General features: G+C 44.0%; 1 protein-coding gene and 1 non-coding gene across 2 annotated transcripts in view; one reads left to right on the forward strand and one right to left on the reverse strand.

Annotated features, from left to right (window-relative positions):
- Positions 1-24909, reverse strand: part of PML (PML nuclear body scaffold) — a 46800-nt gene that overhangs the window by 16828 nt on the left and 5063 nt on the right. Inside the window, 2 exon segments of the mRNA XM_053656810.1 lie at positions 1903-1973; positions 4028-4575. Coding sequence (XP_053512785.1) covers positions 1903-1973; positions 4028-4575 — 619 coding nt within the window.
- On the forward strand, positions 16720-16842 carry LOC119041333 (small nucleolar RNA SNORA19). Its single transcript, XR_005081025.2, has one exon. It is a non-coding gene; the product is annotated as a small nucleolar RNA SNORA19 (small nucleolar RNA).

Here is a 24909-nt window from a genome sequence, read left to right on the forward strand (position 1 = left end):
ATGCCTGCTCACTAGAGCTGCCACATCTGTCCTCTGCACTCAGACTGTTACCCACTTCCTTGCCCCCAGCTCCACCACCTCCTGCCCACCCCCCCACTCCCAGCCTGTTACTTAAACACCACAAAAGGCTCTGCAAAAAAAGCACTTTTCTGATATTCCAATTTCAAACGACTTAGTAGTGGGTAGTGAGAGGTCGTCTCAAGATAAGACCCAGCAAAAGACCTAAACTGTACGTGGACTGCATGGGCTTTCTCGTTGTTCATCAACCAATACCTGGCACCCAGACACAGCTGAGATCTGCGGACCCAGGGCACCTTCCGTTCTTATTCATATGATTTCTTTGGGGACAATTTTCATTCTAGTACTGCATGTAATATGAAATCACTTAAATGTGCATCGACTGAGAATTGGCTAAATAAAGCACACTGTAATCACTCAACAGACTACTATGTAGATGCAAAAATGCACCAGGAAGGAATATTTATTGGGTGAACAATCCAACATTATGAATATGTGGTACCATACTACCTAAATGCAAAAAAACAAGAAAAAGCAAATATCTATAATTGCATTTAATTGTAATTGCATAAAGAAATTCTAGAAGGATATGTAATAAGTTAATAGATAGGTGTGTGGGCATGAGAACTGACAGATGAGGAGTGAAGGTGAGAGTGAGCATTTATCTCTACGTTTTTATTTCTAATCATATATTACCGATCCAAAAATTAAAATGCCACTTTTTAACTTTTGAAGCTAGGTATATGGGGATGCAACACCTCACCCAGAAGTTGGCTTCCAGTCTGGTCCCTCGCTCACCCGGTGGCCGCAGGTGAAGCCACACCCTCTCTCTGGACCTCAGCTTCATCCTCTGTAAAGGATGACTCCGTGCTATCTCCTAGTTCTGAAACTCTCAGATCCAGAATCCTGTGTCCTCCAGGAAGCCTTTCCTGGTTCCTCAGCCTTCAGCAACCTCCCACTCCTATGGGCTATGCCGCAGCCAAGCTGGGAAGGCTTGCCACCCTGACTACCCCCATCAGAAGACCTCCTTTCCATGGATGTCTGATCCTTTCTGGGCCCAGACCCTAGACAGGCAGACACATGCAAACCTGGATGAGCAGGATGGGAAGGAGACCAGATGCCGGGTTCCAGAAAGAACTGAAGAAGCTGACCCTGGTGGAGAGTGCCATGCAGGCAAGCTCCCACGAGGGCAAGTCAGAGGTGTGCCATTGCATGTTTACCCAGGGAAACACTAAGTCAGAGCAGTCCAGAGACGGGAGTGACTGCCTCTGAGAATGAATGAGCTTCCTGATCTAGGAGGTACATGGATGAAAGCGGAACTGCAACTGGTCAGGGGCACTGCAGAGGGAATGCCCACACCCTTCCAACCCTGAGAAACTCTGGTTCTTGGATCTGTGCTGGCCCTGAAATCACACCGATAGAACCCAGGCTTCTGGGTGGAGGCCCCACTCTCCATTCCTCTCCAAGAACCATGTGTGAGGGAAGAAGAGGGAAAGGTCCACGTGTTGACCCCAGGGAAAGTCTCAAATATCTGGGGTGGGGTGCAAGGAAGGGCGAGGTCACCAGGGGCACCTATCAGTGACCACCTCCTTCACCTCCTGTCCACCTCCAAGTCTAACTGGTCCTGAATCCACCAAGAGCTCTTGTCCCATCAAGAGCTACTGTGGCATACAGGAACCCAGAGCAAGCCAGCCCCTTCCTTCCTCCCTCCCACTGAAAGCTCCAGTCCAGTCCCTTGCTATCCATTCCTCAGGCACTCTTGCTGCTCTACTGCCTACATACACAGGACAGCAAGACTCGGTTTCCTTTCTGACACGGGCACTCCCAACCTGCCTGACCCGCTGGACTGTACTGCCTCCCCATCGGCCCTCAAACCCATCTCACCAGATTAATGTCAGAAGGCTTCCTGGGAGTGCTGGTAGCCTCTGGGTTGCTTCTCCTGGGGACAGCTGCATCTGGAGAACACAGAGAAAGGTGTAAGCAGGTCAGGGACATCCCTGGTAAGAGGTGCCCTGGCCTGGGACAGTGGCAGAGAGAAAGGGAGTGTCCCTGTTGCTTTTCCTAGAGACCCATTCCCCAGGGTCTCACCCAGCACTGGAGCAGCTCCACAGAGGGGCTGGCAGTTGGAAGAAAAGCCCCCTGACAGCAGCGGCCTGGCCCCACCCAGATGGGAGAAAGGGGCGGGGCATCAGCGCGCCCTTGCCTGTGGCCCCACACAACAAGTGCACCTCTCGCCACCTCTGGGCCAACGCCAAAGCAAAGTGTGAACAATGCTACAGTGTGTTACTGCTCACTGACTTCTCCGCATACAGTGAGAATTCCATGATACTCTTCTGACCCACAGCCTGGTTTTTATTAAGTCTAGCATAACTCTTTCATGCTTTAGATGAAAACATGTAACTCCTTTCTTTGCCACTGCCCAGTTCCAACACCCTAGGCAAGCTGTTTAAAAGTCTGCGGGGTCATTTCCTGTGTATGGGGTAACATCCACTGCCTAGGTAGAGGAGGGACAAGTCCATGCCCACTCTAGGACTGTACTTTTATGAACCCATGTCCATCAGCTCCAAGGGCAGGAGGGAGGAGTCCTCTGCCACTGACACCTGTCTTGGGGCCTTCAGATTCTTAGCCTCCCTCCCCCTTTTCACACCAGCTGTCTAGAGCTCAGATTCCAGCCTGGAGGTTTCATCAAAAAGCCATCAAAGTCTCCTCACCCTGGAGGTCCTCTTGTGCACGCCCACCCCTCGAAAGTCTCTTTTCAGTCCCCCTGGCGTTTCCAGCTCCGTGGAGCTGCTACAACTCCTGAATTTGGACTGCAGAGCCAAGCACTGTCTCTTTCTCCAGCTACGTGATAGGCCCCCACTTTGCCTTCCCGTTGGAGGGGAGAACTTGAGGTGAGGGACTGGAGGGTGGTTCCCCACCTCCCAAGTGCTCAGTACCAGGCAAGGCCCACACGGCGGCACACATGGCGGGCCACTCTAGGGACAAATGATCTTCTTCACTGAGCCACTGTAAACTTCTGGGAAAGCACCCTAGCACCCCAGGGGGTTTTGTCAGCCCCGTTCTGTACTAACTTCATTTTCTAGTTCACTTTTCTGTTGCTAAATATAGGTAGATGGCTTAAGAGAACTTCCTGGAGTCGTTGGTTCTTCTGGGGCTAAGATGGCATCGGTCTAGTTCTCAGCTTTGTAGCTCCTTAACTTCCCCAAGGGTTGCAAGATCACAGCTAATCCACAGGGTCTTGTAAATTATTGGGTTGGCCAAAAAGTACATTTAGTTTTTTTTTCCCCAAAAGATGCATTTTTCATTTTCACCAATAACTTCATTGATTTGGATATTTTAAGCATGTTGGCTGTCTCCCGCTATTGGCTTCTAGTGGGTAGAGGCCTGGATGCTGCCAAACATCTTTCCATGCATAAGACAGCCCCAGAGCAAAGAATCATTTGGTCAAGAAACTTTATAAACCACTTTTGACAGGTTTGATCAATCACAGAACCTTCTCCATACACTGCACAAATCTTTGTGTGTTTCAATTGTTTTTACTTTTTGTGAAATTTTAATAAAGCATAACATGCCAAAAATGTTGCATATTTTCTTCTATCTTCAATATTAAAATTGCTACACAAAAATTCACAAATTTTGATTTTCTTTGAAATGCATGCTGCTACAACAACTGTTACAATACTATCTAACAAAATTGTTTCAAATGAAGTGAAAGACGAGGAAGCACTACTAGCGCCATTGTACAGAAAACAACAAACGAACTTTTTGGCCAGTCCAAAAGTAGAACATGACCCCTCTGGGTGGCTGCAGCCCCATGTCAGGGCCTCCTTTCCCCCTTATCCTGCACATATTGGAACCTATGATGTGATCGCACCAAAGAGACAATTTTTAAAGCCCCGTTTCCTTTTCTGTCATAAGGAAATGGTATTTTCGCCCCCACCTTCCTCAGAGAGCTGCAGCAAGGCGCAACTCTTAAATGGTGAACAGACCACCCATGCGGGTTGCTCACCTGTGCCCTGGATGATGCAAGAGACAAGGTCCTGCACGCGCACCTTGAAGTCGTTGAAGCTGTCAACGTGCACTGTAGCTTTCAGGCTCTGGGGCTCCTCCCTGCGCAGTGCGTCCAGTGCATTGCGAAGGAAACTGTGCATGTCCAGCACCTCCTGGTCCGAGGCGTAGCGCTTCATCCTCTGCACCAGCACGCTGCCTGTGCGGATGCGCTGCAGTACAGTGTCCAGACGGCTTACCTGGACCTTAATCTTCTCGGACTCACGCTGGAACCGCGTCTTCACCGCCTCCAGCAGCTGGTTCATACCTGCGCGGATCACCTCCTCTGTGTCAGTGCGCATGTTCTCCAGCTGGCTCATGGTTGAACGCATCTGCTCCAGCGCCGAGCCGAAGACGTGGTCCTGCTTCTGCAACACTTGGGTCATGGAGTCCAGCTCTTCCTGCCTCTGGCGGATCTCCTCAGTGATGTCACACTTGAGCTGGCCGTGACTGCTGTCCAGGAGGGCACACGTGCAGCACAGTGGCCTGGCGCACCCTCGGCAGTAGATGCTGCAGACATACAGGGCAGGCCTGAGTTAGGGTTCTCCTGCCTTTTCCCCTTTAAGTTTTTATGAACATCCTCCTAAATAACTGTAAAACTTTGATTCATGGTATGTGTCCAGGTTTGTGCTTTCTCCAGTTCAGTGTTTGTCGTTATGGTGACAGCATCCAAACTAACAGTAAATCATTAGAATATTAAAAAGCTACTGAAGAAACAATGGCTACCCTCCAGCCATGAAACACTGCAAAGATTTTTTTTTTTAAATCAGTCATCTCTTCCCACCACTTCTGAATTTCCTTTCTCCACATCTGCGGTAACCCAGTGACCATCCTTCTTCCACACCCCTCTCCACACAAAGCACCCTCCACAAACACCCAGACTAGGCAGCTGCTTACAGGATCCTAAGGACCTGACACACTTTGTCCTCCCTAGAGCTGGTGAGGGGCGAGTGGCTGTTATCCTCATTTCACAGAAGAAGAGGTTTAAAAATTGGCTCAAGTAAATACAGCAATTTGGTGGTTGATGCTTGTACTTTAATAAAAACCGAGATCATGCTACACCATTACTTTGTAATCCTCCTCTAACTTAACCTTCATTCAGGACATTGTCATACGCCTTTTAAGTATGGAGGTAATGTGTTTTCTTTAATAGCCCATTGTATTACACATGGACCACAACCAATTCAGGCCTTCTCCTGTTAATAGACATTACCGTGATTTCCTCTTTATGCAATTTTTCTCTTTTTTCTTCTTTCTGTTCCTTTTTTGGCCAATATGGACAATGCTTTATGTAGCCAAAGGCATAGATGCTTTTGCTTCTATGAACTACATTACAAAAAGTAAAGTATTGCCAGATCAAAGAATGTGTACCTTTTTACTTAATAGATTTCAGCTAACAATTTCATAGCATTTACTATGTTAGACACTATCATAAACATGACAAACATTAACTCATTGAATCCTCTCCAAAATCCTGTGGAGCAGAAACTCTTATGCCCATTTTAAGGATGGGGAAACTGGACTTCTGGCCAAGACGGAGGTGTAGGTGGAAATACCGTACCTCCTCGCACAACCAAATTTAAGGATAACGAAGATTTAGAAACAAAAACACAACCAAAAGAGACAGAAAATTGAACTGTACCCGAAGTCCGACAACAATGAACCATTCATCCAGACCCGTAAGAGGGGCGGAGTTGGCGGCGGAAGGAGAGCAGTTGTGGCAGGAAAAAGTGGTGGTTACCGGACCCGGTGGGCGGGGGATGAAAACCCAGTGAGGCTGGAAAGGCTGCTGGCGGACCTCGGACACACATTCGCGAGCAGATAAACCAGGCGGGTTGAAAAACAGTGAGACAGACCTCGCAACCCAGGGCCCCAGCAATAGGAAATAAAGCCTAAAAGCACCGATTGGAAAAGCTTTCAGGGGTTGAGGTGCCGGGAGAGGCTCCCAGCCTCACAGGAGAGTTTGCTGGAGAGACCCACAGGGTCCTAGGATGTACACAGGCCTACACACCCGGGAACCATCACCAGAAGGGCCCAATTTGCTTGTGGGAAGTGGCAGAGCGGACCAAAATCCAAGAGAGAGCGGAACAAACCCCTTTGTTCCCTCTCTGATCCTGCCCCCAGTCACAACTCAGCGACTGGGTAGACCCGCCCTGGTGAACACATACACCTCCACCCCTCATACATAACAGGTGAGACCAGACCAAAACATTATGGCTCAAGTAGAAGAACAGTTCAAAGCCCCAGAGCCAATACTTCTAAGCGACAAAGAGATAGCCAACCTATCAGATGCACAGTTCAAAACACTGCTGATCAGGATCCTCACAGAACTGGTTGATTTTAATTGCAAATTAGATGAAAAAATGAAGGCCACACTAAGTGAAATGAAGCAAAATGCACAGGGAACCAGTAGTGATGGAAACAAAACTGGGACTCAAATCAAGGGAGTGGACCAGAAGGAAGAAAGAAACAACCAACCAGAAAAGAATGAAAAAACAAGATTCAAAAAAATGAGGAGAGGCTTAGGAACCTCCAGGACATCTTTAAACGTCCCAACATCCAAATTATAGGAGTACCAGAAAGGGAAGAGGAAGAGAAACAAGTTAAAAAGTTTTTGAATAAATAATATAGGAGAACTTCCCCAGTCTGGCAAAGGAAATAGACTTCTAAGAAATCCAGGAAGCTCAGAGAGTCCCAAAGAAGTTGGACCCAAGGAGGAACACACCAAGTATGTCATAATTACATTAGCCAAGAATAAAATGAAGGAGAGAATCCTAGAAGTAGCAAGAGCTAAGGGGACTGTCATCTACAAAGGAGTTCCCATCAGACTGTCAGCTGATTTCTCAGAAGGGACCTTACAGGCAAGAAGAGGCTGGAAAGAAGTATTCCAAGTCATGAAATCCAGAGACCTACATCCAAGATTGATCTATCCAGCAAAGCTTTCATTTAGAATGGAAGGGCAGATAAAGCGCTTCTCAGATAAGATCAAGTTAAAAGAGTTCATCATCACTAAGCCCTTATTATATGAAGTGTTAAAGAGACTTATCTAAGAAAAAGATTAAAACATGAACAGTGAAAGGATAGCAAACTCACAGTTATTAAGAACCACACCTAAAACAAAAGCAAACTAAGAGGACAGCTAGATCAGGAGCAGAACCATAGAAATGAAGATCACATGGAGGGTTATCAACAGGGGAGTGGGAGGAGGAGAAGGGGGGAGAAGGTACAGAGAAAAAGTAGCATAGATGGTAGGTAGAAAATAGACAGGGGGAGGGCAAGAATAGTATGGGACATATAGAAGCTAAAGAACTTGTGACACATGGATATGAATTAAAGGGGGGAAATGTGGGGGGGGAGGCAGTATGCAGGGTGGAGGGGAATGAAGGGGGGAAATGGGACAACTTTAATGGCATAATCAATAAAATATATTTTTAAAAAAAGGATGGGGGAAACTGAACAAGAGGTCAAACAACCTGTCCAAGGCCACACAATTAAGTAAGTGTTAAGAGTCCAGATGCAAACTGTAGTAGACAGAATAACGGCCTCCATCCATCTACTTATTCCCAGAACCTGTGAATATGTCAGCTTATTAAAAGGGTTTTGTAGGAGTGATTTACATTAAGGACTTTTTAAAAATATATTTTATTGATTGTGCTATTACAGTTGTCCCATCCCCCCCTCATACATTCAGTATCTTGAGATGGGGAGATCATCCTGGATTATCTGGAGGGACCTAATGTGATCACAGGGGCTCTACAGAGGAAAGGGGGGAAAGCAAGAGAGTGAAAAGGAGAAGTGATAACGGAACAGAAGTCGGAGTGACACTATCCTGCTGGTTTTGAAGATGGAAGGAGGCCATGAACCAAGGAATGCAGGCAGCCTCTAGAAGCTGGAAAATGCAAGAAAATCAATTTTCTCCACGAGCCTTTAGAAGGGAAGACAGCCCTGCTGACATCTTGATTTTATCTCAATGAGACCCAGTTCAGACTTCTGATCTCCAGAGCTGCACAGTAATGAATTTGTATTGTTTTAAGCACCCAAGTTTGTGGTGATTTGTTACAACAGCAATAGCAAACTAATATAAAAACACAGGCCATCTGGCTCAGAGTTCATGCTCTTAACCATTGCAACGTTGCTTCAAATATTACTAGGGAAAACAGTGTTAGTTACTGTCTCAGAAATACTGTTATAATTTACTCTCACCAACAATAATACATCGGCCCGAGTAAGGCCAGGAGAAAGGCTCTCCACTGACTACTCGAACTTCAATGACTATGATTAACTTGTCTTGGAACTGCAAGCAGAGAGCCTGAGAGCCAACCTGACTCAAAAGTCAGAGCACTAGACACAGGTCCTCAGCTTTGCTGGCTCTCAACCTTCCCAAGTCACCCGAGAAGTTAAGGTCTCAAGGCTTGATTCTTCTGATCCAGGAGACTTACTCCAGGGTAGCCGAGACCTCATGGAGAGCTCAGAGTGGGAACAGGGACTGGGGGTTGGCACTGGGTCCTGAGCAGGCAGCCGCTCCAGCCTTTGGGCATCTGATCTGAGGAACAGAGACCCATTACCTAGAGACAGGGGCCAGTGACTGCGGTAAGTGGCAGCTGGAACAGAGAAAAGAGCCCGGCAGAGGTGGATGTGCCTCAGCTCCGTGCCCTTGGCAGATCACCTAACCTCGATGCACCTCAGTCTTCTTTGTAAAACTGGGAAATTTCCCATCCCGTATGGGAGTGCTGTAGAGAATCATATCAGAGAAGTCCTCTGTTCTTAACAGAGACTGACTATTATAACTGAATGAAATCCTAGTGCTCACCAGCATCACTATTAAGGAGAAATACTAAGCAATTATGAAAAGAACTAATAACTTTAAGACAGAGGGCAATTAGGTAATATCCATCAAAATCACAAATATAGCCCTGGCTGGAGTGGCTCAGTAGATTTGGGACTGACAACCAGAAAGTCACTGGTTTGATTTCCAGTCAGGGTACATGCCTTGGTTGCGCAGGCCAGCTCCTCAGCTGGGGGTGTGTGAGAGGCAATTGATCGATGTATCTCTCATGCATCAATGTCTCCCTCTTTCTCCTTCCCTTTCCCTCGCTCTAAAAATAAATAAAATCTTTAAAAAAACCCACAAATGTATTTATTCTTTGACCCAGCAATCTCTCTTCTAGGTACCTATTCTGTTGCTCTGTCTGCACATGTAGGAAATGATAATCTGTATAATTCAACACGGCCCATGATAGTACAAAACAGAAACAACCTAGTGGTGAATATACAACACAGTGTACAAATGATGCGTTATGGAATTGCGCACCTGAAACCTGCATAGTTCTGTTAACCAGTGTCACCCCCAGTGAACTCAATAAAGGGGGAAAAAAACCCCTAAGTGCCCATCACTAGCAATGAGTTACATCAATTATGATGTACCCATATAATGAAGTACTAAGAAGCTGTACTTCGTTGTATTAAGGAAGTTCTTTTTTAAAAAATATTTTTAAATATTTTATTTATTTATCTTTAGAGGGGAAGGGAAGGAAAGAGAGAGAAATATCAATGTATGGTTGCCTCTTGTGCATCCCCTGCCGGGAACTGGCCTGCAACCCAGGCATGTGCCCTGAACAGGAATCGAACTGTGATCCTTTGGTTCGCAGGCCTGCACTCGATCCACTGAGCTACACCAGCCAGGGCAGGAAGCTCTTTATATGATAAAATCTCCATGGCAAAATGATGATCATTGGCGTACTAGGAGGATTAAATATAATATGTTTAAAAGGTTAGAACAGTGAATAGCATATGAGTGTTCAATATTTGTATTATGGTGTATGTTTTAGGTAAAAAAAAAACAACCAAAGTGCCAATATGTGTGTATAGGATGCTACCTTTTGTGTTAAGAGTAGAGAAAAATAAAAATACATTTTTTAATAAAGAAATCTTTGAAGGACGCATAAATAATTATGGAGGGGGCAGGGTAGACATGGAGGGAAAGACTTCATTGTATGTCTTCTAGATTGCTTTCATTTTTGAACATTGTGACTATATTACCTATCATTTGAAAATAAATTGAGCGACTTTACAGGACATAGAAATAAAGGAAGGGGAACCAGAGCCAGTCGTCACTGTCCCTGCTTTGGATCTATTGGAAAGGGGCTGAGTCTGAAGTTGGCCTTCCTGGCTTAGAAAAGGCACTCCAAGCCTGGGAGGGGCACAGCTCAGGTGGCCTGGCTGAGGGAGAAGGCTTTCTGGACGGACCACGGCTCCTGTCCAGTTCTATTTCTAGGCCCCTCTGCCCTGAATGGAGCCTCCCTAGGGAAAGGGGTCACCCTCCACCTCTAGATGGAAGTGGACAATCGGCATTAGGTCTCTTGTGGTTGGTTGGCCTAAATCAAACACCCTGGGTCCGAAAGCCCGCAGCCTTCTGATGTGACTGAGGTATAGATCCTGTGTTGGAATGACCCGTTAAGAGATTGTCCTAGGACTAGAAATGACCTTCATGGCCTAGGATGCCTTCACTCTTGCTCAGGGGACACTCACTATACCTACTGCATTCTTAGCATTTTGGGGGAGCCAGAGGTGAGGTGGGCAGCACCCACAGAAGCTCCTTGACTAGAACCCAGACTTAACCAGACAGAATGGAATCACTCTGGAAAGTAAAATGACAGACTTTGCTCCTGGAATACTAACAACAAAAAAAAAAAACAAAAAAAAAACTAGAACACCACAGAATTAATAAGTTGCTCAGCAAAGTGGCTAAATTATCTGAGAATTAGGAGGAGAAAACAACTTAATTCTATCCCAGCAAAGCCAATGAAAAGAAATATGGGGGAAAATCTCCATGCTCCATTCACAACAGCAAGTTTTACAATAAAAAACAAACTAAGTAACTAACAATAAACCCCTCGACATAATTCTAATAAGCAATATGAAGGACTTATATGGAGAAAAGGACAAAAACACCCACCAAGAAAGTCTAAAAAACAGAAAAAGTATATTAAGGTCCCAACTGGAGAGACTAAATATTTTAATGTTATTCTTCCTCAAGTTCATATAGAGGTTTAAAGCGATTAGTCAGATTACAAATGAGATTCTGAAACTTAACCAACTCATCCCAAATTTCACATGACAAAATAAACAGATCAAACAGGTAAGAAATTTCTGCAAAATCAGTGTAAGGAAGGGGACACAAGCTTCCACTATTAAGAGTGTGACACTAACTAGTCTAAAACTCAAGAGAAAAATCACCAGAACACACCACACAGCCCTGGCACCTACAAGGATGCACATTTTATATAATAAAGAAAGCATTCCAAATTGGACATCAGAGGGGTTTTCAACAATTGGGATCATATAAAATGGTGGGGGGAAGAAATCAGGTTAGAGCTTTGCTGCATATACACTCCAAGATACACTTCTGATGGCTCTCAGAGTGAAATATGAAAATATCTCCATAGAGGTACTGTAGTTGACTACCTATTCTCATAATGGTAGAGACCTTATAATCACAAAAGAAATGAAAAAATCACACAGTCAACAGATGCAATTATCTAGTAATTCAAAACGGTCTATTTTTTTGGAAGACATTCATGACTTCCTATAATAAGAAAAGGAAATTGACTTCCGGCCAAGATGGAGGCGTAGGTAGACACGCTGTGCCTCTTCGCACAGCCAAAAAAAAGACAACAATTTACAAACAAAAAGCAACCAAAACTGACAGAAAATCGAACTGTATGGAAGTCCAACAACCAAGGAGTTAAAGAAGACACATTCACCCAGACCAGTAGGAGGGGGAAAAGAGGCAGCCGGGCAGAGAGGACTCATGGCAAGGTGGCAGCTGGCACACCCAGTGAGGTGGCAGATTGTGGAGTGGGGCGCAGCGTGCAAGGCTGCGGTTGGCCGGCAAGGCAGCAGCGGGTACCTGGCAAGGTGGCGGATTGCAGACAGGGAGGTCCCACATTCAGGTGCAGATAAACTGGGAGAAACAACTGGGGAGCAGGACAGAATGCACAACCCAGAGTTCCAGCGCCGGGAAATAAAGCCTCAAACCTCTGATTGAAAACACCTGTGGGGACTGAGGTGCCGGGAGGAACTCCCAGCCTCACAGGAGAGTTCGTTGGAGAGACCCACAGGGTCCTAGAATGTACACAAACCAGCCCACCCAGGAACCAGCACCAGAAGAGTCTAATTTGCCTGTGGGAAGCGGGGGAAGTGACTGAAATCGGCAGCGAGTGCAGCAAGCGCCATTGTTCCTTCTCGGACCCCTGCCCCACATACAGCATCACAACCCAGCCATGTGGGTTGCCCTGCCCTGGTGAACACCTAAGGCTCTGCCTCTCACTACATAACAGGCATGTCAAGACAAAGAAAAATGATACAAATGAAAGAATAGATCAAAGTTCCAGAAAAAATACAACTAAGCGACAAAGAGATAGCCAACCTACCAGATGCACAGTTCAAAACACTGGCGATCAGGATGCTCACAGAATTGGTTGAATTTGGTCATAAACTAGATGAAAAAAATGAACACTATGCTAAATAAAGGCAAATGTACAGGGAACCAACAGTGATGGGAAAGAAACTGGGACTCAAATCAATGGAGTGGACCTGAAGGAAGAAAGAAACATCCAACCAGAAAAGAATGAAGAAACAAGAATTCAAAAAAAAAAAAATGAGGAGAGGTTTAGGAACATCCAGAACATCTTTAAATATTCCAACATCCAAATTATAGGGGTACCAGAAGGGGAAGAGGAAGAGCAAGTAAAAAAGTTTTCGAACAAATAATAAAGGAGAACTTCCTCAATCTGGCAAAGGAAAGACTTCTAGGAAATCCAGGAAGCTCAGAGTCCCAAAGAAGTTGGACCCAAGAAGGAACACACCAAGTACATCATAATTGCATTACCCAAGATAAAAGATAAGGAGAGAATCTTAAAAGCAGCAAGAGAAAAAAAGACAGTTACCTACAAAGGAGTTTCCATCAGACTGTCAGCTGATTTCTCAAATGAGACCTCACAGGCAAGAAGGGGCTGGAAAGAAGTATTCCAAGTCATGAAATCCAAAGACCTACATCCAAAATTGCTCTATACAGCAAAGCTCTCATTTAGAATGGAAGGGCCAATAAAGTGCTTCTCAGATAAGGTCAAGTTCAAGGAATTTCATCATCACCAAGCCCTTATTATATGAAATGTTAAAGGGACTTATCTAAGAAAAAGAAGATAAAAATATGAACAGTAAAAGGATAGCAAACTCACAGTTATTAACAACCACACCTAAAAGAAAAACAAAAGCAAACTAAGCAAATAACTAGAACAGGAACAGAACCACAGAAATGGAGATCACATGGAGCGTTAACAACAGGAGAGTGGGAGGAAGACAAGTGGGGAAAAGGTACAGAGAATAAGTAGCATAAATGGTAGGTAGAAAATAGATAGGGGGGAGGGCAAGAATAGTATAGGAAATGTAGGAGCTAAAGAACTTATATATACAACTCGTGATCATGAACTAAAGGCGGGGAATGTGGGTGAGGGGGTGTGCAGGGCAGAGGGGAGTGAAGGGGGGAAAACAGGACAACTGTAATAGCATAATCAATAAAATGTATTAAAAGAAAAGAAAAGGAAATTATGGGACAACACCTAGGTGTTGTCCATTTTGTCTCAGATGACTACAGAGACAGCAGGAAGGAAAAGAAAATGTCTATATTGATAAGAGTTACCTTTCTCTTTTTCCCTCCCCTTTTTATCCTATTTAGATTTTCCAAAGTTTCCATAAAAAGTTTCAAGCAAAGGAATTTGGATTTTAAATAAAAGCCAATGGGGAGCCCTTAAAGAACATCCATTTAGCAATTCCCACATAGTTCTTTGTCCTCTTCTGTGAGATGTACTGTTTCACTTACCCCCTTTATGACTGTTCAGTGAATTTACTAGTTAATATTTTACTTGAAGCCCTGACATGTTTCCTGGGTTCTCAATCTTCCCATCCTAAAGTTGCCTCTGTCTAAAACATCATGCCAGAACCCACCTGTCAGCAGAAAAGGTATGAGTTCTGGTGAAACACAAACTTGGGCCTGACTCTGGGTTCTCTGAGTCCTAGCTATGATCCCTTGAGTAAGTTACTTTCTTTCTTTGTATCTTAATTCACCCATCTATAAAATGGGGATAAGAATGTCTCTGTCATAGAGTGCTGCAAGAACAAGATGGGCTGGTATGTGTGCAGAGATTGGCATGGTGCCAGGTACACAGTGTACGTTCTGGAGCCATCACGGAAGAGGGGTATCAATTACCCACATACGCATGGGTAGCCCAGCTGTGGCTGGGTGGACATCTCAACCTCAGACAGTAAGGAAACATCACCACTAAGCGTGGTCTCTGAGCTGTCTCTTCCTAGTAGGGGTAAGCCACCCCAGCCTAGCCATACCTCCTGCTGGGATGAGAGCAGCATTCCACTTCTGTTGTCCTAGAAAACAGGGTACCTCAGACACGTAGAAATCCCGTGAAAACAGGACCCACGGAGGACAGCTAACCATAGAACAGGACTCCAGGGCAGGGCCTGGCTTGCCTGAAGGGCAGCTGAAAAACTCTCCACTCAACTTCTCCACCACCCCCACAAGAATGGGCTGGGAGCTCTCCCTTTGGTGGAGTAGCCTTCTTCAGGAAACTGAAATAGTTAACTGGAAGGCATTTAAAGGGACCCATCAGTCATTTACACAATAGTATGAATGTAACTCAGACTGGCTTCCTGCTTTCCCCTGGGCAACACAGTGGAGGAAACAAGATTTCTGAAGCCAGGAGAGGAGATGGGTAATTCTGTAGAGTCTGGGACACTTACAGAGAATGAAAGCATTATTCCTATGGCCTCCTCCTCTTCCAAATATTCACTGGTTGAGAAGAAGGTGGCTGATATGGGACAACCTGAGGGTGCAGAGAGGAAGATACTGGAGATATTAGTTATGATACCAGTTTAAAAAAGCAGCAAGGAAAGGTGAGAGGAGGAAGCCTTGTCTGTTTCACACTATTATCTTACACTGGCCTCACACCTAAGAATGAAGAAGAGAAAGTTTGTACTTTTTTTCCTTCCCCAATCTTCTGCGTGGGTCCCTGCTCCCAGGACAAAGGGCTGGCATATCCACGGTACATAATGTCCTGTTGGGTCACATCACTCATTCAATAGGTAGCAGGAGCACTGCTGTGTGGGTGCCTGATGCTACTGCCCTCTTTACGGCAGTGAATGGCGCTACCTAAAATTCAAAGGCCACTCAAGCCAGAGACCAAGGGGAATTCTAGATTCCTCCCAGTCCTCTACTGCTTCAACAATAATTCATCACTGCCTTGTTGATTCTATCTTCATTTCCAAAAAAACAACAACCCCAAAATTGCTGAGTACCAGCTGTGTGCAGGCATGGAGCTAAGATATAAAGATGATTAAAGCAGAACCCTGGTTCCTAAATTGGTTCCCATGGCTACTCTCTTTGTTTTTGCCCCGGTCATGGCTTATTTCCTGTGGTGCCGTCCCCTAACAGACCTTCCTGCCTCTGGTCTCCCCAGTCAACCCTTCCCAGAGACACTGAGATGCTATTTCTGAAATGTGATTATTGTCATACGCCGAGATGACTGTAACGGTGCCCCTAGGAAGTACAGTCGGAAGAGAATGAAGGGCAAAACATTTTTAAAGTATCATATAAATTATATGTTCATAACGGAGATTCAATTTTTGGAATAGTTAGGGCACTCAGGAAAATTTATTGATTTTATAATAATGCACTACAATTATATAGTATCGAATATTAGCAAACACTAATGCAACATGAATTTACAAGCCAGTAAATGTTATAAGACAATATGATGAAATTTATCACATAGATGAGTATAGTGATTATCAAGCTATTTGAATCTGATCTAATTTCAGAAAATGAAATGGAAAGAAATGGAAATAGCTAAAATAATTGATTAAAGACATAAATAAGAAAAAATGATATTTGATAATTAGGGTAACAATAATTTAACACTATATGAGTTAAGTAACATGGTATAATCAGGCAGTTCTTCTATTTAGTCATACCAATCTCAAAATACTCCACTGACTTTAACAGCTTTGGCAGGATAAATCCAAATTATAAAATATGCCAAAGCAGAAATCTGTTAGAAAATTAAATGACTCAGGTTTCTTTTTTAAAGATTTTATTTATTTTTAGAAAGAGGAAGGAAGAAAGACACAGAGAGAAACATCAGTGTGTGCCTGCCTCTCACGTGCCCCCTACTTGGGACGGGGCCTGCAACCCAGCAAAGCCAGGCATGTGCCCCAACTGGGAATCGAACCCTTTGGCTTGCAGGCTGGCATTCAATACACTGAGCCACACCAGCAGGACTCAAGTTAATAACAGAATAAATGCTAACAGAACCCGGTAACATAAACACAGGGAATCCTATATGACATCAAAAATTTTGATATTCTCAAGTACTTTTATAAAAATGTGCATACAATGATTTTATGTAGCTTTGAATGTATACCATGTTTTGGATCTTTGTTATTCATTCAATAGTCATTAGTTAAGTTCCTCCAAATTGTAGTAATACTGTCAAGATTAGTAATCTTAAAAAAACCTAAAAATAAGTTAAAAATTGTAACACTAATAGTAATAGAGCTAGAACAGAAACATTGGAAGAGTGATGTAAGCAAGTGTCACTGACTGCTTTCTCATATATGTGAGCAGTGTTCTTATGTGCTATACAAGTAGTTGAAGGTTAATTAGCAGTATAACTACATAGTAATGCTGCCAGTCTCCTTCAGACAAATAGTGAAAAAAAAGTCAATGAAATGAATAATGTGGTTAAATTAATAAACTTACTAATAAAGAATGAAAAATATCTTTAGTCATCGAGACAGAAAAGGTATTAACAAATAAACTGTGCCTCAGACCTTTCCTCATGAACACTTGCTACTGGGAGACAATGCAGCCAAGTCTACGAAGTTCTAAACGAAAGAGAGTGACCCAGGTGTACCGGTGCACTCAGCCAAGATTTCATTCAAGGACCCGAGTAGCCAACGAACATCCTCGACACCAGGAAGATTCTAGGAATCCAGGACACAGTTGTCCTTCTGGGAAAAAAAAACCCCTGCTGATTGACGACATCCATCCAACCAAGAGCTGAATCAAAAGGAAAAGTTCATGAAATGGGATGTCAAAGTAAAAGGACCAGTGCTGTCTACTGGAGCCACTGTGGCAAGGACCCAGTACATGGGAGGGGGACCATGCTGACCTTCACAGCAAAGGCTCAGTCACTTCTGTCTAAGATAGAAGCGTTTCATCAAAACCAAACTATAATGCCTGCTACCCCCTAATGTCTTAGCAATTGTTTTGCTTGATCTTAGAGAGCTCTTTCAGGCAAATATTTTAGGATGAAGAAATAGTTCTTTGAAGCTCAGCATATCCAATTTTACTTCAGTTCCTTCTCCTTCCAGTAAAGTCAAGGAAAATTAAATTTTAACATTGGTTAAGTAGCATGCTTCCTTTTGATCATCTAGTTCTAAGGGAAACAAGCGACTTACAGAATCCGTTTTTGCCAGTGGACCCAGTGGTTAGCTGAGTGCCTGAGTGCAGAGGCCGGCACAGCAGGGAAGGAGCACAGGCTGCAGTCAGGAAACCCTGCATCCTGCGTGCCCTGACTCAGGCAGGCTAGCTCTCCCATTTGGGTTAGCTCTCCTCAATGTTCTGGCCTCTTGCCCCATTTATACAAGGGAATTAGTTCTCTCTTCCTCAACAATCTTACAGGAGGCCGTGGGACTTAAGGATCATCCTATGGGAGAAACACCTCAAAAGGTAGGAAAGTGATCTATCGTGTTAACGAGAGGTTGAATCCAGCCAGATATATCCCACGCTCGGACCACACCGGGAAAGGGAAGCTTCCTATTGGAAAGCGGCTGCCAGGCACCAAGGGGCCAGGGGGCTTCACTTGAGGCTCGTGGCATCAGGCCTGTTCCTGCTCCATCGTGTTACACAAATCTGGAATCTTTGCTTTTCTTTGCTTTCGCTTGCAGTGGTTGCTGTTCATTTTGCCAAGACACATGAAGGACACATTCTTCCTTCTTTTTACACCATTCAGAAAATTGGACTTCCCCTTTAGGAAGCCCCATACTCCCTATTTTCAACCCGTGGGGAAAAGAGTCTCACTCTCTGACACTGGACTTGAGGATGAGGGTGTGTAACCTTTGGAGCTGCTGCAATCATCTGGCAGCCAAGAGGGAGAAGCTGTTCCATGCATGGAACCGACCTGGAGGAAAGCCAGGTCATACAAACTACAAAGAACATTGGTCCTGGTGACACAATTTCACTATCTAATAAGGTTAGGCCAGAGGCCAGCTCCACACCTATTCACTTATTCAAGCCACTCACTCAATTTTTGCTTAGGCCACTAAATATCTGTCACTAATTCATACATTTGTTTTAGTTGAAACTCATACACACAAATCTCTAAGGTCGAAGCACAGCTCCAATGTCAACTCTCTTATTTATACCCGATTACCTTTCCAGGGACCCTCCCAATGAAACACAACTTCCCTCTCCTTAAAACTGCACCAGCACCTTATCTGCCTGTCTTCTGACATGTGCAGGTCCCTGCCACAGAGCACGGGGCTGTGCGCACCCACAACATACTGCAGACAGAAATCCTCCATAGACTCGGATTTCAAAGACAGGGATTCTTATTCTTGCAGCAAAAGTAATCACAGTGCCAGGCATGAAATAAATGCTTGATACATGATTAGTCAACGGCTGGCTGGACAGGGGGATGAATGTGGTTCCAGGTAGTTTAATCTTATGAGTTAGGAATCAGTGACAAAGGCCTGCTAATTTCTTAATTCAGACTTACTGTTAAAAATTCTTCTAAAATGTCTAAGGCCTCCAATCCCTGAATAGCAAAGCCCACTGAAGAACGCAGAGACCCGGCCTCAGGAGAATTGAGACAGGGACATTAACACCAACCCTGATGTTAGCCTGGGTTTCTTTAAATTCCTTACTTCTTCCTCCAAAGCATGAAAAGGCACTGGCTAGGGTGGGGTGGGTAGGGAACCCCTTTTACCCACATATTATTCAACCAAATCTACCTTCAAGCTCCCTCATCCCCCACCCCATGAAAGGAAAAGCAGTTGCTCCTGGCTCTGAACCAAGTACTGCAGATGAATTCACAGAAAGACTTGGAAATGCATCATTCGACTGTGCCCTAAGTCCGGGCAGCAGCCAGGATGAGGAGGCCAACCAGACACCTAGGATGCAGACTTTCAGGAGGGCAAGCAAGCTCCTCAGAGTTGGCACCCTTGGTACCTGGCTTTCTTCCCCCAGCCCTGGCCTGAAGAGGGCCCATCAGGATCTGTCTTTTCCATTCCTTCTTCAACCAGCAGCCCTCCCATTCCTTGCCACGAGCTTTGCCACTGCATGATGTCCACCTCTGCCCTAGGACCCTCCCCTGGCCTGCCTGGCGTGCCTCTCCCTGACCTGCTGCCCATTATTCCTGCCTCTGGTCTTGGGAACACTTTCCTCAGTTTATGATCTCATCACACCTTTCAAACTTTATTAATCAGCCTTTTGTTTTCTCCATTCAACTATAATTCAAGCTCTTTCTGTCTATAAACTTTGGTGGTTCTGGATTAACTTCTCTGCCCCATCTGGTCGAGCTTTGGGATATGATACCCACACCTGGGTCTCAGCTCCACCGGCCTCCAAGACCCATATCACTTTTGGACAGTGTCTCCATCACACATGCTGGGAAAGCTGGAAGTCACCTTGACCTGTAGGTCAGACAGGCCTTGACCTTCTTCCCACCCCTTCATCCCCACACTCTCATAGGCCTCACCCCCCACCCCTGCACCATGGCCTCAGTCTCCCACGGGGCTTCCTTCTTCCTGGTCCAGATTATTTTTTTAAAATATTTTATTTATTTATTTATTTTTTAGAGAGAGAGGAGAAAGGAGGGAGAAAGAGAGGGAGAGAAATATCAATTGGTTGCCTCTCACGTACCCCCAAACTGAGGATCTGGCCCACCACCCAGGCATGTGCCCTGACTGGGAATCAAACCTGTGACCTTTCAGTTCACAGGCCTGTGCTCAACCCACTGAACTATACCAGCCTGGGCTGGTCCAGATTCTTTGCTTCAGTTTCTGTTGGGCACATACCCAACAGCATGGTAGGAAATCTCCTCAAATTCTTAATGGAATGAAGTAAAATATAAATAAGCATGAAGCCAAAGAAGCAAACACTGGTCTCCCTGTTCCCACACTCACTTCAATCACAGCAGCACAGTGCAGAGAGGACCTGACCTTTCCACTCTCTGCCTTTACACCCACCAGTGGGTTTCCAACAGAGTCCCTGCTGGGTCCCACACATAGGTGTCCTGTAGGACATTCACTGGTAAAAACAAGAGTAGGCCGCATGAGAAAGGAGCAAGCTGAGAACATTCTATGTCCTGGAAATTGTTGGATAGGGTTCTGACTCCTCCGAGCTCATGTTGTCTGACCCCAGCCCTCTCTTACAGCTCCTGCCTTCATTTCCACCTTGACTTGCAGTTCCTGAAACACGGCAGACTTGATATTGCCTCTGTCTGCTCCTCCCCCTCCATGCCCTTTCTCCTTCCTTATGTCAGCCTGTGTTGACACCCACTTGGAAGCTGCCTTCCCCAGTAGATGCAGGCTTGGCAGATGGCCTTTTCTGAGATCAGTCACCTTTGTGACTGCCTTCCTTCTTCCTTCTGCCCTTTTAAACTGACTGAGCACACACCAGCCAGGTATACTGGCAAGGGAGGATGTAAGCAAGAGGGCAATGTGATAAAGGTGAACCATCAAAGCAGTGACTCACAGCGGTGAATGGGTTTCCTCAGGGCACTCTGCAGCCTTGGCTGTTAATTGCAGATCTGGTTCCTTCACTGGATTATGGCTTCACGGAGGGCAAGGGCTGTATCTGCTCATATTTAAACCCTATGACCTATCAGAGGGTCTGTCACACAGTAGGAAGGTGGGCTAAAAGAATGGATTCCAGAGACCTGGTGATCAAATGCCAATGGTTCCTGTTTAAGAGCAACTCTGGTGCTGCTCTCCAACATGTGTCCGAATCCCCTCAGGGTCAAAGGATAGAGTGATTTATTACTGGGGAAAGTTGTGGGATATTTCTGTCACAGAGGTTTTGTTTAGAAAACACAAGTTGAGTTTTTCTAGTAACTACTGGTAACTTGTAAAACAATGTGAATTGTGTGTGTATGATTCTTAAGCAATCAGGTCATATTTTTTCAGCCATTTGCCATGCTCATGGGTCGGGAATCCTGCCTCCTTGCTGGCTGAACCAGCCTTACCCACTGTACCTGGGGAGAAATCCACCCCTGACCCCCACACTACAGGGGGGGGGCCACTTGTAAGCTACCCCTGTCTGGGGGAGAGGCCCCATCCTCACTGCAGGAGTGGGAGGTGGAGATGGCGGTTTATACACCTCTGCCAGCCCACACCAGCTACTGAAACATTACAGTTTAGATGTCAACATTCACATGTAAGCAGACAACCCAGAATCACAGGACCTATAAAGAGAATCAGCAGCCAAAATGGGGACCGAACTGATTCTCAGCCCACTTAAGAAAGGGCAACCTAGGGAACACAAAACATCTAAAAATCCTCAGTTTGTTTTTCAGGGAAATTCAAGAACATTCTACATAGAGAAAACAAGAACAGGCTGACAACAAAATTCATCCCGAGAACATGAACCTTTTGGCAATGAAGAAACATGATTCTACCTTAAGAAACACAAACACCCCTGACTGGCCTGGCTCAGTCGGTTGAGCACGGTCCTGCAAACCTAAAGGTTACCTGGTTCAATGCCCAGTCAGGGCACATGCCTGGGTTGCAGGTTCAGTCTGGTGGCGGCGTGTGTGAGAGGCAACCGATTAATGTTTTTCTCCACATTGATGTTTCTCTCCTCTTTGCCCCTCCCTTTCCCCCTCCCTAAAAATAAATAAATAAACTCTTAAAGGGGGAAAAAAAGGAGGTTCTGGCCAAGATGGAGGCCTAGGAAGAATCCCCTTGCTTCCTTGCACAACCAAGAGGAGGGTAACAACCAATCTAAAATCAATAAACCACCAGGAGTGCCAGAAAATCAAACTGCTTGGAAGTCTGACAACCAAGGAATTAAAGAAACAGTCAAACAGAACAACCAGACCAGTATGTCAAGACAAAGAAATATGGCCCAAATGAAAGAACAGAGCAAAGCTTTAGGAAGACAACTAAAAGATGAGGAGACAGCCGACTTATCTGACAGAGAATTTAAAGCCCTGGTAATCAAAACGCTCACAGAACTAATTGAGCTTTGCTGAAAAATGAAAAAACAAACAAACAAACAAACAAACAAAAAACAAATGAAAGATACCCAAAATGAAATATAGCAAAATATTCAGGGAACCAACAATGACAGGAAGGAAACCAGGACTCAAAGCAATGATTTCAAACTAAAGGAAGAGATAAACATCCAATTGGAACAGAATGAAGAAACAGAATCAAAAAAAAATGAAGAGAGGCTGAGGAATCTCTGGGACGGCCTGAAACATTCCAAATTATAGGGGTACCAGGAGAAGAACAACAGCAAGAAATCAAAAACTTATTTGGACATATAATAAAGGAGAACTTTCCCAATCTGGCAGAGGAAATAGACTTCCAGGAAGCCCAGAAAGTCCCAAAAAAATTGGACCCAAAGAGGAACACACCAAGGCACATCATCATTAAGTTACCCAAGATTAAAAACAGAGAATCCTAAAAGCAGCAAGAGGAAAGGAGTTACCTACAAAGGAGTGCCCATAAAGCTGTCAGCTGATTTCTCAAAAGAAACTACAGGCAAGAAGGGGCTGCAAAGAAGCATTTAAAGTCATGAAGGGCAAGGACCTACATCTAAGATGACTCTACCCAGCAAAGCTTTCATTTAGAATGGAAGGGCAGATAAAGTGCTTCCCAGATAAGGTCAAGTTAAAGGAGTTCATCATCACCAAGCCCTCATTATATGAAATGTTAAAGGGACTTACCTAAGAAAAAGAAGATAAAAAATATGAGCAGTAAAATGATAACAAAGTCACAACTATCAACAAATGAACCTTAAAGAAAAGACAAACAATGAAAACAAAAACTAAGCAAACAACTAGAACAGGAACAAAATCAGAGAAATGGACATCACACAGAGGGATTTCAGTGGCAGGGGAGGGCGAAAAGAAGAATAGGGAGGAAAAGGTACAGGGAAGAAGAAGCATAATTGGTAGGCATAAAACAGATGGGGAGAGGTCAAAAATGGTACGGGAAACAGAGAACTCAAAGAACTTACATGTACAACCCATGGACATGAACTAAGGTGGGGGGCAAAGGGGGGCAGCTCAGAGGGGGGAGAAATTGAGAAAACTGTGATAGCATAATCAATAAAATATCTATAAAAGAGTTGGTAAATCAGAAAATCAATTCAAAGAACTCTCTGAGAATCTGGAAGAGTAAAAGCAAAGTAACAGAGTTTTTGAAAAAAGTATAAAAGATGTAAAATATTTAGAGTTCCAATATCCATATAATAGTTGAAAAGGAAAAAATACACAAGTGAAGGGAAATCAATATATAAAAAAGCAGAAGACAACACTTTTGAGCTGAAGACTTCCATTTTCAGATCAACAATGTTGTAGAGCAGCATTGGAAAGAGACCTATACCTGATAGAGCCTGACCAATCATTTCAAGAAAAAAGAAAACAATTGTATGAAATCCTGAGCAAACAAAACCTGATTACCCACAAAGAAAAAATAATTAGATAGTAACTGAATTTCTCATCTGCAAGACTGGGGGCCAGTAATTTATGGAGCAATGTTTACATGTTCCAGTATGAAGGAACTGTGTGGTGACCCCAGAGTTTTACACCTAGCTAAACTTTCCTTTATGTGACAGCAAAAGGACATGCAAGTTAAGACACTTAAGGCCTCAGAAAGTAAATTTTCTCTGAACTAACCAAAAAATTACTTGAAGTAGTCCAGCCAAGTGGGAAATTAAAATCTAAAAGATGGCTAACAAGTTATAATGTGATTACGACATTGACTGACTGTGAAGAATGAAGGCTTATAATAAAAAAGGCATAAAAATTTGGTAATAATCTAGAAGTAAAATTTTGTTATTTCACCTAAATCTGGGTATAGGAAAAGTAAAGAAGGGAGAAGAAAAAGGATGCTAACGGCTTTATCTTGGCTAGCAGAATAGTGATAATCTACTCTCAATAAATGTACACACACACACACACAAATATGTTCTAACAATGTTTGTTGAAAATTTAAACAAGAGTATAAAGAGAGAGCTATATAAGATATAATATTTGCATATATATAGGTGTGTGTATATATAGATGTGTGTGCACTCAATAAAGAATACAGATTTTTTTTTTAAGTCCCAGGTATATATTAGTTCAAGGAATATGCCAGACCCCAAAGAAAAACTCAATATACTCTCAGATATAGAACTTTCACATATTAAGTGACTGGACTATAGAAATTAAGATCAAATACAGAAACCAAACATTACATGTTTTGAAAACAAAACATTAATACCAATAAGGACTATAAGGTCAAAAGCTAGTACTTTGAATGGATCACTGAAATAACCACAAATGTAGATTAGAAATAAGACAGGAAATATACTTACAGGCACAGAGATTTTTAAATTTTGAAAGATAACTCAGAATGAACTAAAAAATGTTCCAGAAAATTTGAGTTAAGATCCAAAAGGGATCAATACCATGGAAAAAATAACCTCCTCTTCTTCAAAAAAGGCACCAGTCTCATAGTTTTCCAAGAAACTTCTATAAGCCTTAATTGCTTATGTTC

This window comes from Artibeus jamaicensis, unplaced genomic scaffold, assembly GCF_021234435.1.
Source record: "Artibeus jamaicensis isolate MK-2021 breed Jamaican fruit bat unplaced genomic scaffold, CSHL_Jam_final scaffold_286, whole genome shotgun sequence".
Classification (NCBI taxonomy): domain Eukaryota; kingdom Metazoa; phylum Chordata; class Mammalia; order Chiroptera; family Phyllostomidae; genus Artibeus; species Artibeus jamaicensis.